The sequence below is a fragment of the Pseudophryne corroboree genome, chromosome 12 (genome assembly GCF_028390025.1).
Source record: "Pseudophryne corroboree isolate aPseCor3 chromosome 12, aPseCor3.hap2, whole genome shotgun sequence".
Lineage (NCBI taxonomy): Eukaryota > Metazoa > Chordata > Amphibia > Anura > Myobatrachidae > Pseudophryne > Pseudophryne corroboree.
The window spans coordinates 106,120,576-106,138,915 of record NC_086455.1 but is presented as its reverse complement, the minus strand read 5'-3'; the positions used below and the strand labels follow the sequence as shown (position 1 = coordinate 106,138,915).

The 18,340-nt window shown below is 46.5% G+C and overlaps 1 protein-coding gene across 5 annotated transcripts in view; it reads left to right on the top strand.

Annotated features, from left to right (window-relative positions):
- Positions 1–15,269, top strand: part of MIPOL1 (mirror-image polydactyly 1) — a 921,515-nt gene extending 906,246 nt beyond the window's left edge. For all 5 annotated transcript variants that reach the window (XM_063947849.1, XM_063947848.1, XM_063947845.1 and 2 more), the window contains one exon: positions 14,224–15,269. In XM_063947849.1, coding sequence (XP_063803919.1) covers positions 14,224–14,290 — 67 coding nt within the window. In that variant the 3' untranslated portion in view covers positions 14,291–15,269. The remainder of the gene's footprint in view (positions 1–14,223) is intronic.
- The last annotated feature ends 3,071 nt before the right edge of the window (positions 15,270–18,340 follow it).

Genomic DNA, 18,340 nt, shown 5'->3' with positions numbered 1-18,340 from the left:
CCTCCTTGAGCTCTGCTCGGAGGTGAGAGCTTCCCGGGGCCGGCTGAAAACTGGTGGCAGACTGGACTCTCTCCCCGCGCGACGTGCGGCTGTGGATGGTGTGCGGGGATCCGGACCTGCTGAGCCTGGACAGGTGAGCGGGGAGGGGGGCTGGCTGTGCCCATGCCGCTGACAGTCATCCTCTTGAGGAGGGGGGGGGGGAGGGAGGGAGGGTGGTGGCTGCCTATGTAGCTTGAGACATTCCCCGTGACTTGTGGGGGTGGGAGGCTGTCTGTGCTGCTGGGACACCCCCTGTGATGAAGGGGGGAGAATTGTTTGAGGAGCCTGGCTGTACCCTGTCACCCAGTGCCTCCATCACCCACTATCTCCCTGTCACCCTAATCATGTCACCCGCTATCTCCCTGTCACCCTAATCATGTCACCCACTATCTCCCTGTCACCCCTGATTCGCCAGTCACCCACTATCTCCCTGTCACCCCTGCGTCGCCAGTCACCCACTATCTCCGTGTATCCCCTGCGTCACCAGTCACCCACTATCTCCCTGTCTCCCCTGCGTTGCCAGTCACCCACTATCTCTGTGTCACCCCTGCGTTGCCAGTCACCCACTATCTCCCTGTCACCCCTGCGTCGCCAGTCACCCACTATCTCCGTGTCACCCCTGCATCGCCAGTCACCCACTATCTCCCTATCTCCCCTGCGTCGCCAGTCACCCACTATCTCTGTGTCACCCCTGCATCGCCAGTCACCCACTATCTCCCTATCTCCCCTGCGTCGCCAGTCACCCACTATCTCTGTGTCACCCCTGCATCGCCAGTTACCCACTATCTCCGTGTCACCCCTGCATCGCCAGTCACCCACTATCTCCCTGTCTCCCCTGCGTCGCCAGTCACCCACTATCTCCCTGTCTCCCCTGCGTTGCCAGTCACCCACTATCTCCGTGTGTCCCATGCATTGCCAGTCACCCATTATCTCCGTCTCCTCTGCGTTGCCAGTGACCCACTATCTCCCTGTCTCCCCTACATCGCCAGTCACCCACTATCTCCCTGTCTCCAGTGCATCGCCAGTCACCCACTATCTCCCTATCTCCTCTGCATCGCCCGTCACCCACTATCTCCGTGTCTCCCCTGCATCGCAAGTCACCCACTATCTCCGTGTCTCCCCTGCATCGCCAGTCACCCACTATCTCCATGTCACCCCTGCATCGCCAGTCACCCACTATCTCCCTGTCTCCCCTGCGTCGCCAGTCACCCACTATCTCCGTGTCACCCCTGCATCGCCAGTCACCCACTATCTCCCTGTCTCCCCTGCGTCGCCAGTCACCCACTATCTCCGTGTCACCCCTGCATCGCCAGTCACCCACTATCTCCGTGTCACCCCTGTCACTATCCCGTACCTTGCGCCCACCTCCACCTCACTTTCACTGCCCATCTCTGGCCTACTCTGCCAGACTCCGCGGCCAGTAACTAAAATCATGAGCTGCAGCTGTCACCTAGTGCAGTACGGCCAGAGGGGGGAGGAGAGGCCACGATCCCCGCTCATCCGCTCTTCTCTCACTCTACCTCCAACCCTGGATTCCTGGCTTCAATTTCCACCGGCGATCCCCGGAATTAACATCAAAGGAGGAGCCACGCTGCAGTTCTAGGCCCTGGACCAGGTAAGTAAATAGCAATATAAGTGTCACTCACTGCCTGTCCCCATCACCCTTTCCTTCTCTCTGTCACACTCTCACCCACTGCTACTGTTACGCTTTCCCTGGCATCACCCACTGCTGTCACCCTCTACCTGGCGTCACCCTCTCCCTGTCACCCACTGCTGTCACCCTTATACAGGACTTCCATTAACTTAATAGTGCTGCATCCATAGCGCTATTAAGTTAATGGAAGCCCTGTACAACAAAATTGCATTCATGTCCTCCTTCCAGTCCCAAAGACTAGTTTTTTTTTATTTGATAAAAATGTACAATATATTAGCCACCTGCTTATCACAAGTTTGATGAGCAGACTGGCTGCAGGCATTGGCGGCAGCGGCATCGGACTGATATGCGAATTAGTGGCGGGGGGCCGGGTCAGTTGATGGTGGGTGATTTTGTAAGCCATTGGTGGGGGTAATGGCAATTAGTGGCGGGGGTAGCGGCCATCAGGGACAGTTGCAGTAGTAGACATCGGCTCAGGGGCAGTAGTGGGCATTGGCTCGGCGGCGGTAGGGATCATCGGCGGGACTCGGCGGACATTATCGCTGCAGTGCCTCACCAGCCAGTGACCTCACCACACGCCACTGACAACTATTGGGAATAGTATCCTGTGGCGAGCGAAGAGGAGCGTAGCAAGACACAGTGCCTGAAGCATGGCGAGTGAAGCTAGCCTATGAGAGTACTCATTTGTACTGATGGTGGTCACATAACATGAAATATGCAAGATTTGGCCGGAAAGGAAAAGTGTCATCCATTGTTATGTTGACCTTTTGACCCTGTCCACCTTTTGTACCTGTTGCCCCTTGTCTGGTTTGAAAGCTGTTTGGGGCTATAGCTATGGCATCTACCTACATGTAATTTCTTAATAATACTACCTGAGTACAACATGAGAATAATAAAACTATAAACACTTTTTTTCCCCCACTTTAAACGGGTAGATCTATCAAACCTTGGAGAGTGATAAAGTGCAGAGAGATAATCAATCAGCTACTAACTGTAAAGGCCAGTACTGACCGGAGAGATGTGTGCTGAGCGATCTTAACACAGACCGCTCAGCACACATCTCTCCCCCCGCTCAGCACAGCGCGATGTGCTGCGCAAGGCGGGACGACAACTGGGGGCCGCTCACTTCACACAGCGCTGAAGTGAGCGACCCGCTAGATTGAGCGTACATGCAGGCTCAATCTAGCACCGGCGATAGCGATACGCGGGGCTGCGCATCGCTATCGCTGGGGGGCATACACACAGCAGATCCGTGCTTAAAATCTAAGCAATCTAGTCAGATTCATACCCCCCTTATGTCTGGTCATTCAGTTAAGTGCATAAAGATAACTGACACCTGGCATGGCTGTGCACTTCAGACTTGGAGTCCTGTGTACTAAGCATTGAAGAGAGATAAAATGTATGGTAAAGTTTTTAAAAATTTGACTTGAAAAACCCACTGGGAGAGTAAAAAAAAAAAAGCATGTACTCCAAAAAAAAATTTTAAAAAATGATTTGGTAACCGTAAGAATGTAACATACTAAAGATTAAAACAAAATATTACGGAAAAACAGTTGTTGGTTTAAAAATGCGGCAAGTGGCTGATTTGTGCATTTGTTTTAAAATAAAAAGATGACGAAAGGAAACAAATTTTGTTTAATTAAATGAGAAATGCAAAAAAAAAGGTGAGGTGATTTATGGGTCACTTGCGGCCATTTTAAAGTAAAAAAAAATAAGAAATAATAAATGCAATTATTTTTAGTTGATATAAATACTTTGGGGCACATAAAAAAAGAAAAACTTTATTTTGGGAGCAAAGAGTTTTTTTCACCACAATAATGTAAAAAATATTTATCTTAACATGGCTGTAGCCTGTTGCAATATTCTCTGGCTACACAACAAATACTAGCTACAGATGATTGTGACGGTTTTCATTATCACTGAAACAATGAGAAGGGTTAGGAAGAATGTTAAGCCTCTCCCTGGTAACAGTATGTATTGGAGACACAGTCATTTCTGCCAGACCTTTTACTTAATATTTTGTCAGATTATTTGAAGCATGACACAACTAAAGTGCAGAGAGTCCCAGCAGAATGATTTAACGTAATTGTGGCTCATCAGTTTATGCCATGGCACACTACGGGTTGTTCAATTAAGGGTTATATGCCATTGGAACGCCAGCAACAACACCATAAATCACTCTTATTTTACCTGTAAATCATGCATTTTAGTTTGCGCTTATTAAAATACAGAATGCTGGGGTTACCGTATGTATAGGTGATGTACGCATTGCATATCACCTATACATTGCACCATTTAAGGAGAATCGGGTAGGAGTGATTTCTTCATGTGATTTTATAAATATTTGATACATTTGTTCGTAGGGGGGTAATTGTGCCACTGGGGGTTATTCAATTAGCCCCAATAAGCCAGCGCGGGCTATTTTCAAACAAAAACTGGGCTTTTTCAAGCAAAAACATACAGGTTTCACCGAACCTGTGTATTTTCATTCGGGCTACCTAATTGGATAGCCTGAAAAACAATATTGGAGAAACATCGGGAAAAATTGATAAAAATGTCTGTTCTTCGCTCCTGATGTTTCTTTGAACTTAATACCAGCCATAGTAATGAATAGCTTTATTGCATGAGGCTCTTAAAACATCTTATAGTATTATTTTAAAAACCATAAACATGACACACATGGGGGGTATATTTAGTAAAGGTCGATTTTGTATTTTTCACCGATATTTGGTGATTTTTGCATATTGAAGATTTACTAAAGGTAAAAATATGCAAAATTGGCAAAAATCTATGTATAGAGAGATTTACTCAGTCATTTTGTAAGATCAATCAAAATTCAACCAAAATCACCATTTCAAATAGACCCATCAGAAACCGTTTTATTCGATTTTAAACCATGTCAAATTGTCTCAAACGTCAATATGATGGTAAAACATGGGAGAGAAGCATGTGGGCACTCTCCCTGAATAAATCAGGCATTTAAAGGCAAAAAAAAATCATGGATAAAAAATAAGAATTTACTTACCGATAATTCTATTTCTCGGAGTCCGTAGTGGATGCTGGGGTTCCTGAAAGGACCATGGGGAACAGCGGCTCCGCAGGAGACAGGGCACAAAAAGTAAAGCTTTCCGATCAGGTGGTGTGCACTGGCTCCTCCCCCTATGACCCTCCTCCAAGCCTCAGTTAGGTACTGTGCCCGGACGAGCGTACACAATAAGGGAGGAATTTTGAATCCCGGGTAAGACTCATACCAGCCACACCAATCACACCGTACAACTTGTGATCAAACCCAGTTAACAGTATGATAACAGAGGAGCCTCTGAAAGATGGCTTCCTAAACAATAACCCGAATTAGTTAACAATAACTATGTACAATTATTGCTGATAATCCGCACTTGGGATGGGCGCCCAGCATCCACTACGGACTCCGAGAAATAGAATTATCGGTAAGTAAATTCTTATTTTCTCTATCGTCCTAGTGGATGCTGGGGTTCCTGAAAGGACCATGGGGATTATACCAAAGCTCCCAAACGGGCGGGAGAGTGCGGATGACTCTGTAGCACCGAATGAGAAAACTCCAGGTCCTCCTTAGCCAGAGTATCAAATTTGTAAAATTTTACAAACGTGTTCTCCCCTGACCACGTAGCTGCTCGGCAAAGTTGTAATGCCGAGACCCCTCGGGCAGCCGCCCAAGATGAGCCCACCTTCCTTGTGGAGTGAGCCTTTACAGATTTAGGCTGTGGCAGGCCTGCCACAGAATGTGCAAGTTGGATTGTGCTACAGATCCAACGAGCAATCGTCTGCTTAGACGCAGGAGCACCCATCTTGTTGGGTGCATACAATATAAACAACGAGTCAGATTTTCTGACTCCAGCTGTCCTTGCAATATATATTTTTAATGCTCTGACAACGTCCAGTAACTTGGAGTCCTCCAAGTCACTTGTAGCCGCAGGCACTACAATAGGCTGGTTCAGATGAAATGCTGACACCACCTTAGGGAGAAAATGCGGACGAGTCCGCAGTTCTGCCCTGTCCGAATGGAAAATCAGATATGGGCTTTTGTAAGATAAAGCTGCCAGTTCTGACACTCTCCTGGCCGAAGCCAGGGCTAGTAACATGGTCACTTTCCATGTGAGATATTTTAAATCCACCTTTTTTAGTGGTTCAAACCAATGAGATTTTAGAAATTCCAAAACCACATTGAGATCCCACGGTGCCACTGGAGGCACCACAGGAGGCTGTATATGCAGCACTCCCTTAACAAAAGTCTGGACTTCAGGAACTGAAGCCAATTCTTTTTGAAAGAAAATCGACAGGGCCGAAATTTGAACCTTAATAGATCCCAATTTGAGACCCATAGACAATCCTGATTGCAGGAAATGTAGGAATCGACCCAGTTGAAATTCCTCCGTCGGAGCACTCCGATCCTCGCACCACGCAACATATCTTCGCCAAATGCGGTGATAGTGTTGCACGGTTACTTCCTTCCTTGCTTTAATCAAAGTAGGAATGACTTCTTCCGGCATGCCTTTTTCCTTTAGGATCCGGCGTTCAACCGCCATGCCGTCAAACGCAGCCGCGGTAAGTCTTGAAACAGACAGGGACCCTGCTGAAGCAAGTCCCTCCTTAGAGGTAGAGGCCACGGATCTTCCGTGATCATCTCTTGAAGTTCCGGGTACCAAGTCCTTCTTGGCCAATCCGGAACCACTAGTATCGTTCTTACGCCTCTTTGCCGTATAATTCTCAATACTTTTGGTATGAGAGGCAGAGGAGGAAACACATACACCGACTGGTACACCCAAGGCGTTACCAGCGCGTCCACAGCTATTGCCTGCGGATCTCTTGACCTGGCGCAATACCTGTCCAGTTTTTTGTTGAGGCGAGACGCCATCATGTCCACCATTGGTCTTTCCCAACGGGTTACCAGCATGTGGAAGACTTCCGGATGAAGTCCCCACTCTCCCGGGTGAAGGTCGTGTCTGCTGAGGAAGTCTGCTTCCCAGTTGTCCACTCCCGGGATGAACACTGCTGACAGTGCTATCACATGATTCTCTGCCCAGCGAAGAATCCTTGCAGCTTCTGCCATTGCACTCCTGCTTCTTGTGCCGCCCTGTCTGTTTACATGGGCGACTGCCGTGATGTTGTCCGACTGGATCAACACCGGTTTTCCTTGAAGCAGAGGTTCTGCCTGGCTTAGAGCATTGTAGATTGCTCTTAGTTCCAGAATGTTTATGTGAAGAGACGTTTCCAGGCTCGTCCACACTCCCTGGAAGTTTCTTCCTTGTGTGACTGCTCCCCAGCCTCTCAGGCTGGCGTCCGTGGTCACCAGGATCCAATCCTGTATGCCGAATCTGCGGCCCTCCAATAGATGAGCACTCTGCAACCACCACAGAAGAGATACCCTTGTCCTTGGAGACAGGGTTATCCGCTGGTGCATCTGAAGATGCGACCCTGACCATTTGTCCAACAGATCCCTCTGGAAAATTCGTGCATGGAATCTGCCGAATGGAATTGCTTCGTAAGAAGCCACCATTTTTCCCAGGACTCTTGTGCATTGATGTACAGACACCTTTCCTGGTTTTAGGAGGTTCCTGACAAGCTCGGATAACTCCTTGGCTTTTTCCTCCGGGAGAAAAACCTTTTTCTGAACCGTGTCCAGAATCATCCCTAGGAACAGCAGACGAGTTGTCGGCATTAACTGGGATTTTGGAATATTCAGAATCCAGCCGTGCTGTTTTAGCACTTCTTGAGACAGTGCTAATCCCCTCTCTAGCTGTTCTCTGGACCTTGCCCTTATTAGGAGATCGTCCAAGTATGGGATAATTAATACGCCTTTTCTTCGAAGAAGAATCATCATCTCGGCCATTACCTTTGTAAAGACCCGAGGTGCCGTGGACAATCCGAACGGCAGCGTCTGAAACTGATAGTGACAGTTTTGTACAACGAACCTGAGGTACCCCTGGTGTGAGGGGTAAATTGGAACGTGGAGGTACGCATCCTTGATGTCCAAGGACACCATAAAGTCCCCTTCTTCCAGGTTCGCTATCACTGCTCTGAGTGACTCCATTTTGAACTTGAACTTCTTTATGTACAGGTTCAAGGACTTCAGATTTAGAATAGGTCTTACCGAGCCGTCCGGCTTCGGTACCACAAATAGAGTGGAATAATACCCCTTTCCCTGTTGTAGAAGAGGTACCTTGACTATCACCTGCTGAGAGTACAGCTTGTGAATGGCTTCCAAAACCGTCTCCCTTTCTGAGGGGGACGTTGGTAAAGCAGACTTCAGGAAACGGCGAGGCGGATCTGTCTCTAGTTCCAACCTGTACCCCTGAGATATTATCTGCAGGATCCAGGGATCTACCTGCGAGTGAGCCCACTGCGCGCTGAAATTCTTGAGACGACCGCCCACCGCCCCCGAGTCCGCTTGAGAAGCCCCAGCGTCATGCTGAGGCTTTTGTAGAAGCGGGGGAGGGCTTCTGTTCCTGGGAAGGAGCTGCCTGTTGGTGTCTCTTCCCCCTTCCTCTGCCTCGTGGCAGATATGAATATCCCTTTGCTCTCTTGTTTTTAAAGGAACGAAAGGGCTGCGGTTGAAAAGTCGGTGTCTTTTTCTGTTGGGGAGTAGCTTGAGGTAAAAAGGTGCATTTCCCGGCTGTAGCCGTGGCCACCAAATCTGATAGACCGACTCCAAATAACTCCTCCCCTTTATACGGCAAAACTTCCATATGCCGTTTTGAGTCCGCATCGCCTGACCACTGTCGCGTCCATAAACTTCTTCTGGCCGAAATGGACATAGCACTTACCCGTGATGCCAGTGTGCAGATATCCCTCTGTGCATCACGCATATAAAGAAATGCATCCTTTATTTGCTCTAAAGACAGTAAAACATTGTCCCTATCCAGGGTATCAATATTTTCAATCAGGGACTCTGACCAAGCTACTCCAGCACTGCACATCCAGGCTGTCGCTATAGCTGGTCGTAGTATAACACCTGTATGTGTGTATATACTTTTTTGGATATTTTCCATCCTCCTATCTGCTGGATCTTTAAGTGCGGCCGTCTCAGGAGAGGGTAACGCCACTTGTTTAAATAAGCGTGTGAGCGCCTTGTCCACCCTAGGAGGTGTTTCCCAGCGCGCCCTAACCTCTGACGGGAAAGGGTATAAAGCTAATAACTTCTTTGAAATTAGCATCTTTTTATCGGGGGCAACCCACGCTTCATCACATACATCATTTAGTTCTTCTGATTCAGGAAAAACTATAGGTAGTTTTTTCACACCCCACATAATACCCTGTTTAGTGGTACCTGTAGTATCAGCTAAATGTAACGCCTCCTTCATTGCCAAAATCATATAACGTGTGGCCCTACTGGAAAATACGGTTGATTCGTCACCGTCGCCACTGGAATCAGTGCCTGTGTCTGGGTCTGTGTCGACCGACTGAGGCAAAGGGCGTTTTACAGCCCCTGACGGTGTTTGAGGCGCCTGGACAGGCACTAACTGATTGTCCGGCCGTCTCATGTCGTCAAACGACTGCTTTAGCGTGTTGACACTATCCCGTAATTCCATAAATAAAGGCATCCATTCTGGTGTCGACCCCCTAGGAGGTGACATCCCCATATTTGGCAATTGCTCCGCCTCCACACCAATATCGTCCTCATACATGTCGACACACACGTACCGACACACAGCAGACACACAGGGAATGCTCTTAACGAAGACAGGACCCCACTAGCCCTTTGGGGAGACAGAGGGAGAGTTTGCCAGCACACACCAAAAGCGCTATATATGACAGGGATAGCCTTATAATAAGTGCTCCCTGTATAGCTGCTTTTATAATATAATTTTTGCCACTATTTTGCCCCCCCTCTCTTGTTTTACCCTGTTTCTGTAGTGCAGTGCAGGGGAGAGACCTGGGAGCCGTCCTGACCAGCGGAGCTGTGTAAGGAAAATGGCGCTGTGTGCTGAGGAGATAGGCCCCGCCCCTTTTCCGGCGGGCTCGTCTCCCGCTCTTTAGTGTATTCTGGCAGGGGTTAAATATCTCCATATAGCCCCCGGAGGCTATATGTGAGGTATTTTTTTAGCCAAATAGGTTTTCATTTGCCTCCCAGGGCGCTCCCCTCCCAGCGCCCTGCACCCTCAGTGACTGCCGTGTGAAGTGTGCTGAGAGGAAAATGGCGCACAGCTGCAGTGCTGTGCGCTACCTTTAGAAGACTGTGAAGTCTTCTGCCGCCGATTCTGGACCTCTTCATGTTTCAGCATCTGCAAGGGGGCCGGCGGCGAGGCTCCGGTGACCATCCAGGCTGTACCTGTGATCGTCCCTCTGGAGCTGATGTCCAGTAGCCAAGAAGCCAATCCATCCTGCACGCAGGTGAGTTCACTTCTTCTCCCCTAAGTCCCTCGTTGCAGTGATCCTGTTGCCAGCAGGACTCACTGTAAAATAAAAAACCTAAGCTAAACTTTCTCTAAGCAGCTCTTTAGGAGAGCCACCTAGATTGCACCCTTCTCGGCCGGGCACAAAAATCTAACTGAGGCTTGGAGGAGGGTCATAGGGGGAGGAGCCAGTGCACACCACCTGATCGGAAAGCTTTACTTTTTGTGCCCTGTCTCCTGCGGAGCCGCTGTTCCCCATGGTCCTTTCAGGAACCCCAGCATCCACTAGGACGATAGAGAAATTAGCGCTGGAATGAAGGTGTTTGTTTACCCCATGATATCTATACATCACAACTATACATTCTTTATGTACATTTGTGACATTATCAGCTTCAAGAATTGTCATACCTAAAATACAAGGTTGTATTTAAAGGGAAATAAATCTAAAAGTGTGTCAGTGTTTGGTTTGTGAAGCAGATGTATGCCAAAATGTGATGATGTACAGTAGCGGATCTTGCCACGGGCAAGCAGGACTTTTGCCCGGGGCGCCGCCTTCCGGAGGGCGCCGCCGCCATCCGGAGGGCGCCGCACCATGACAAGATCCGCTACTGCTGTGCCCCCCGCTGCCCGCTGTGTCCCCCGCTGGTCCCGCTGTGAAGGGACCTTCGTGGAGAGGACCTTTGCTGTGCGGTGCGCGATGACGTCATCGCGCACCGCACAGCATTTCAGCGGCGCTACTCTACTGTACAGGGGGCGTAACTGACCACGCCCCCTGTATGAAGCCACGCCCCTATTTCCCGCCCGGGGGCGCAAAAAGGGCTAGAACCGGCTCTGATGATGTATTTAAAAGATTATACATATATCTATATAATATATCTATACATACACATAATATAATATATATATGTCATTATCTCAGTAGGGGAACCAAAAAATGTGGGATTTTGAATTTTGGATAAGGGATACTCAACCTGTATATACATAAAATAACTGATTGCATGCACAGAGGAATTTTACTTTGTTGTATTTCCTCCTCCGGCCTGTTGGTGGTGATGTTTGTATTGCTGATTTTGTTGAATTGTGTTTATGGGACATCTCTGCATGTAATCCAGGCTAAGGTCCCTCTGAGATTGACGGCTGTTAAAAGATTATCTACCAGTAGTCGCCCAGTGGGCGTTTCTGACTTGTCGAATCAGATGTGACCTTGTCAGGTAAAGCCCAGCCTGGCGTGGTTTCATCTGATGCGACCACGGCAAGTAAGTGGTGATAAAAAAAAATCACCAGTGCAGCGGACACCTCCCCAGTGTCACATGACAGGCCAGTTAGAGGAAAAGGAGCTCATGCCTGAGCCATCTTATCAGCTCCCACTGACTTCCACTTCCAGATTCTACAAAAATAAGAAAAAAAAGCATGTTTCTTGTTGGCACCCATGGCTGAAGCCATCCTGAGGTATCATAAGCTACGCAGGAGACAGCAGTGGTACTTGTTACTCTGCAGTCAGTGATAACTATGCTTCCCCATGGTTTGCATGACAATGCAGCAGTGCCCTGCAATAGGCGGTGATAGCCTCTACCAGCAGGGTAGCTTGGAGAAGTAGTCGGAAGTCATAAATAATGCGCAAAATCTCATTTTTGCAAAATGTTAGCTGTTTCTGCCTTTGATAAATAAACCTTTTACACATCTAATACTCAGGTAATCTCAGTAACCAGCATATGGATGCTGCCATTAGACTTCATTGAATGCCTTTCCTTTGAATCCTCTGCTTTGCCTTGAACTGCCATTGACCAGATGAGAAAGAGCAAATGTCTCTAAAGCTTACTGCATGAATCACAAAGTCTTCAACTTGTTGTAGAAAGTGGCATCATGTGCATAATCTGTGGTTGCTGCAGGCTATACATGTATCCTCCCTGTAACCCGGACTTTTCTTAAAGGCCCCAGGCGATTAACCACAGTGAAAGTGACTAGACCGGTTTTAGATAAATGCTGTGCCCAAGTGCACATCTTCCCTGTGTTTTACACAAGCACTAATATATACAACGATTATCAGGGAAAATATGACTCTTCTTCCCTAACAATTCCCTACTGTTAACTGGAGAGTAATGATTCTAACTAACTTTCATTATGTTTATGGCACTTTCACAAAATACACACGGGGGAGATGTACTAAGCCTGATGAGTGATAAAGTGCAGAGAGATAAAGTATCGGCCCCTAACTTATTTTTCAAACACAGCCTGTAACATGGCAATTAGGAGCTGCTTGGTTGGTACTTTATCTCTCTCTCCACTTTATCACTCTCCAAGGCTTAGAACATTGACATGAAGAAGCACGCCAACTACAGTATATACAATGTAATTACTACATTCCATTCTGCAGTCTCTTATTTTGAAATGTTTTTAATAGGTCAGTTGGACTGTCTGAACTCTCCAGAATCCCATAGTACACCACAAACTCCATTCTGTATACACAGTAATTGCTACATTTCTGGTGTTCAGGGCTAGCATGTACTCCCACATTGAGACCATTGTCAGGGGCACCTTGGTGCTGAGAGGATGTAGCTGTGATATCTTGGAGGGGAGCTCCAGTGGGCAAGTGTTAGGTGGGGCAACATCATTCATGTCATCATGGGCCTACTAGAAAATGCTGAGATTCGTGGCAGCAGTACACAGGGGTCATGGTGACACAGTTTCCAGCGAATCCTGTCCTCATCGTGGCCCGTGATCCGGGAGGGTGGTCAAATTTACTAAATTCAGGAGTTTCCCTAACATATCTGTAAAGTAGACAAGTATAATCTAAGTACATTAGGCATTGCACATTCTTGGTGGATCTTGGAGAACTACTGTTCCCATCATGTTTACTGACATCAGTTATGCTTGTATCGTAATGTAACTTTTAAACCCTTGCAAAGAAAAGAGGAACTGTTCTGTGCAGTTGTTAGACATAACATACCTCTCCTTTTCTCATAACCCCCGCCCTTGGATCACACCTCCCATTTAGTGACACAAGAGTGTGGCATGCTGGGGGGTGACCAAATAGTAATGGCTGGCAGCTCGTCGCTGACAAGTGTTCTTGGCACTTCTGAAGTTCTAGGCCACCTCCCTGACTGCAGAAAGTCCATTTTATTGCAGCACTAAAGGCCTGATTTAGATGTGGTTGGAGTTGCTGTCGCTGCAGCGAAACCACTGATATGCTAATGCAGCAGGAGTCGTCACGACTCTACTTGCATCAGTGATCTGAGCAGGAGGCAGCATCGGATCATCTGCAATACCACTGGCAGGCTGCATGACCCATGAGGCCATGCAAGCTGGTTGCCATAGATGCAACAAAAAGGCCAGGAAATCTCTGTCCTGCGATGGAGGTCATGGACTTGTCCCTCTCCAACAATGGCGGAGACACACTTCCGTTTTTGGGAAACAGAGGCATCTCCACCCCCCCCCTCCCCGCCCCGCCCACAATCGACATCAGACTGTCAATCACTGACAGTCTGATGCCGTACTGTGTCATACGTAACAGACTTGTAGTGCACATGTGCAGCACAGGTCCGGCGCAATACTTTGCGGCATGCGCAACAGTAGCAACCGACCTGAATCAGGTCCACACTGCAGACACCTGTCTCTGTTGCATGTGGCAGGATATTAAAATAAATTTTTATGACACTTTTGATTTATGGTGGTAGGTTGTCCTAGAAACAACGACCATTAGTTACTGTTTGAATACATGAATGTCAGCAGCTGGTCAGTTCATAAACTGTGATGAGCAGGAATGGTTTGTTTTCTTTCCTATTTAGTCACAACGTTCTTTAGGTATATTCTAACGCAGACCTACTGTATAATGCCACCTTGGAGCCACTAGTAACTAGTTTTTGTGTTGTGCTCATGTTTCGCTCCTTTGCTGTTTTCTCGTTTTACTTTTCAGCCTACTTTGAGTGCTACTATTCCTACACCATCAGGGTTAGTAGCTCTATGTTCCCATTTCTGTTTAATTGCATTAGGCACCCAGAAGCAAGCAAGCATAGCATAGCAAGGATTAACTCTTATAAAGTGATTGTTCCCCTATAAGCTCTCATTTGGTAGCATGAATTCGTAGACAAGAAAATTGTGTCCTGTAATACAACCAACTTTTATTCCCAACAGCATTTATGTGCTTCTTCTTTTTTTACCCAGATTGGAACGACTGGTCGATGTTCTACGGAAGAAGGTTGGAGTTGGAAATGTCCGTACAGTGATTTGAATTACGTCCGTGTACAGACTGATATCAGCCGACTCTCATCGGAGGACGTGAAACTGTAGCTAGAGACTTGCCAAAGTGAATTGATTTAAATGTCAACTTCTATCATGTATTACATAGAATATGTCTCCCTCCCTGGATCACTGAGCCACGCATGCTCCTCATAATTTTACATCTTATATACAGTTTTACTTACAGTGTTCATAAACTATACAGACTGCCCAAATAAAGATAAATGGAATTTATATACCAGTTGATAACCTAGAGGACTGGTTTAAGAATTACAGGTTTGCAAATTAATGAATACAGTCCTATATTCAATTACCAGTGTATTCCCCATATTCTGACAAGGTACTTTTTTTTATTGTTACCAGGTTCAATTAATTACTAAAATGTCCTTATAATTTAAGCATCAATTTATAGGAAATAAGTGTAGTGTGGTTGATGTCTGTAGCTGCCATTTAAGACTGCAGCAGCTAAAGTATTACAAAAGTCAGGTATATCAGTGATTGCCGCTTCAATGCAGTGCCTGCCAAAGAGGCGGAGCCAAGTCTTCAACGTGGCCTCTTCTGTGGCACACTGCCACAAACTTGTATGGATGGGGCCAGAGTTTCGCATTGTGGTATAGCCATGCCAACACACTCCATGATCATGCCCCCTTCATGCTGAAGCCTAATTATTCTCATGGAGGCGTTCTGGTAATAAACCACCATTTATGATAGAAGTGGTGCCTTTAGCTGTGTATTGACCCCCTTTATACTGCCATGGTTCATATCTGTTATTTTAAAGAAGAACAGTTATTTGAACATATTTTGAGCTGTGAAATTTTAGGTAAAAGTGGTTTAAATATGTAATTTCAAGGCTTGTGTGAAGGTTAGCACATTGCCATTCATGACTAAGCTCTCCAGTTTAATCTTTGTTGGTAAAATGTAGGTGTTTAACCATATAACATGGTGGAACTATAAAACAAAATTGTAATATTTATTAGTCTTAAATACTGCCATCATCTTACTGCCATTGTATGCGGGTTGTGGGGTATGGGCAATTGTATCCTTCGCACGAGGGATATGATTGCTGAAAGCATCCTGTGAAATATTTTTCTCTTTTATTATTAAGCATTTTCTTGTATTATAACGGGGATGGGTGGACTTGCTTTCTTCCACAAACTGTTGCAGTGGAGAATACACACCTGCATTTTTTTGCAGGATTTTACAGGGAACAGTTTTCTTGCAATAGACTTAGGAGGCTAAGTCGAGATGGATGCAGGTCTTGATTCCGCAGCAAGATCTGCATCCAACTACTCACATGGTGGGGGCTGCGATCGTATAATGACAGCCTGTGCACTGCGGCTGTGTCTAGGTCTGAAGTTGGCCCTTAGTCAGTGCTTAGCCTTAGGCCATCTCAAATGCAACCTCACTTATAACAGCATTCATTAAAGCATAGCCAGATTAAGGGGGGGAGATGCAGGGCATACTGTACCCCGGGCCCCCTTGCGTCTGGGGCTCCCTGGTCAAAGCACACTGATATCACTAGCTTTCCCTCTTAAAGTGAGAGCCAGAATGCGAGTAGGGCGGTGTGCAGTGCAGGCAGAGACCAGTAGCGTATCTTGCCACGGGCAAGCAGGACTTTTGCCCGGGGCGCCATCCGGAGGGCGCCGCACCATGGCAAGATCCGCTACTGCTGTGCCCCCCGCTGCCCGCTGTGTCCCCCGGCTACGCGTCTAGTTTCCCTTCGTGGAGAGGACCTTTGCTGTGCGGTGCGCAATGACGTCATCGCACACCGCTCAGCATTTCAGCGGCACTACTCTACTGTACAGGGAGCGTAACTGACCACGCCCCCTGTACAAAGCCACACCCCTATTTCCCACCAGGGGCGCAGAAAGGGCTAGAACCGGCCCTGGCAGAGACACAGGAATATCATGTTCAAGAGCTACAGACGGAGCTTTCTGACCAGAGGAGAGAGGTGGGTGGAGAGAGCTGTAAGTGACACAGGGATCTCCTCCTCCCTGCCTGGGTGTCTGAGTCCTGTGTAAACTTTTATGCAACTAAACCATTTGAGTCTATAAATAGAGACACACACAGAGAGTCCTCCTGAGTCCTGTCCCAGTGTGTAAGTAGTAACATAGTAACATAGTATCTAAGGTTGAAAAAAGACAATTTGTCCATCGAGTTCAACCTATTTGTGGTCCCCTATGCAGGATTATTTGGTATAAAATTTTGACTGATGCTCATGTCTGCCGTTACGTTTTATCAGTCTTTTTTATAATAACTATAGTGCGTGACTATGCACCATAACCCTGGATATCCTTATCCATTAGGAATTTATCTAATCCATTCTTAAAGGTGTTGACTGAGTCCGCCATTACAACTCCCTCAGACAGGGAATTCCAAACACGTATCGTCCTTACCGTGAAAAAGCCTTTACGCCGTATTGTGCGGAATCTCCTCTCCTCTAACCTGAGCGAGTGTCCACGAGTTCTCTGTGTTGATCTAACCAAAAACAGGTCCTGCGCAAGATCTGTGTATTGTCCCCTTATAGATTTGTAGATGTTGATCATGTCCCCTCTTAGTCTCCTCTTTTCCAATGTAAACATGCCTAGCCTTGCAAGCCTTTCCTCGTATTCTAGCGTCTCCATGCCCTTAATTAGTTTGGTCGCCCGCCTCTGAACCTTTTCTAGCTCCAGGATATCCTTTTTGTAGTACGGTGCCCAGTATTGTACACAGTATTCAAGGTGTGGCCTCACTAGGGATTTATACAACAGGAGTATAACACTCTCGTCCCTAGCATCAATTCCCCATTTTATGCATGCTAATATCTTATTAGCCTTCTTTGCTGCAATCCTACTTTGGGTACTACTGCTTAGTTTGCTATCTATGAGGACACCTTAGTCCTTTTCCAGTACAGAATCCCCTAATTTTACCCCATTTAGTATGTAGGTGTTATTTTTGTTCTTGTTACCTAGTACAGAGGCTGATGCTATTCTTGCATGTGACAAGATAAATTATTTTATTTTCCTATATGTATTTTAAGGTTGTTTATGTTGTCTTTGTTCCACTACAAGAACATTTTATAAAATAGTTGTCTTTTATTTAGGTGAAGCTACTGTATAAACAGTACCCAGGCATTATTAAACTATTAGTTTAAAGCTAATATACATTAATTGGTTTCAATTTAGCATAAACAATCTATACCTCCCACCATGACTCTTTCCAGGAGGGACAAAATGCTTTCTACCTGGACTTACCTCTTAATTTATGATTGCAAACACCTGTTTTGAAACACTTTTCTTATCAATTAAATAGTTAAACACAGGTGACATCAATCATATAATAAGAGGGAAGTCCAGGTAGAGAGCATTTTGTCTCTCCTGAAATGGCACATGTTGGGAGGTATGCACAATCTAATATACATCCCCCATCTTCCACTGGGGCCCCCCTGTCTTAAGTGCCCCAGGCACCCCCAAGACTTAATTCGGCGCTGCATTAAGGCGTTTGTATACATCTGTAAATATATAAAGCTGACATATAGGGCTGGATGTAATGCTTCCTGAGTTCAGCGGATGTGTGGGATGCCGGCCAGACTCAGACTTTTTTTTTAAAGGGGCAATCACTTATAAGGCAGTCACCAAACAATTCTGTTATTTCCCTACCTATTATTTCCCAGATACTGCTGAAAATCAACCAATAGCAACAGTACATCATTTTTCACACCCAAATACACCATAGAGGAGAAAATGTGAGGATGTCCCATAAAGTAGCGCAAAGTAAAGATGAAAAAGAAAAAGGGTAAAAATTCTAAGGATAATTTGCCATATAATAAAATCAAGTGCTGATAAAGATGAGGGGGAAGAGAGATATAGAGTAAGAAGCAAAGAAATTAGGAGAAAAGAGGGAGTGGGGCACTAAACAGATATAGAGGAGGAAAAATAAACCCATGCCATGCCAAAGACAACACCTAGGGGTCTACAGAGCAGAGTAGAGCCCTGTTTTGTCGAAAACAGGACTTTGCTTAGTGCCATTCACAGAGCTGTTTCCGCTGAGAAGTTCCTGACTT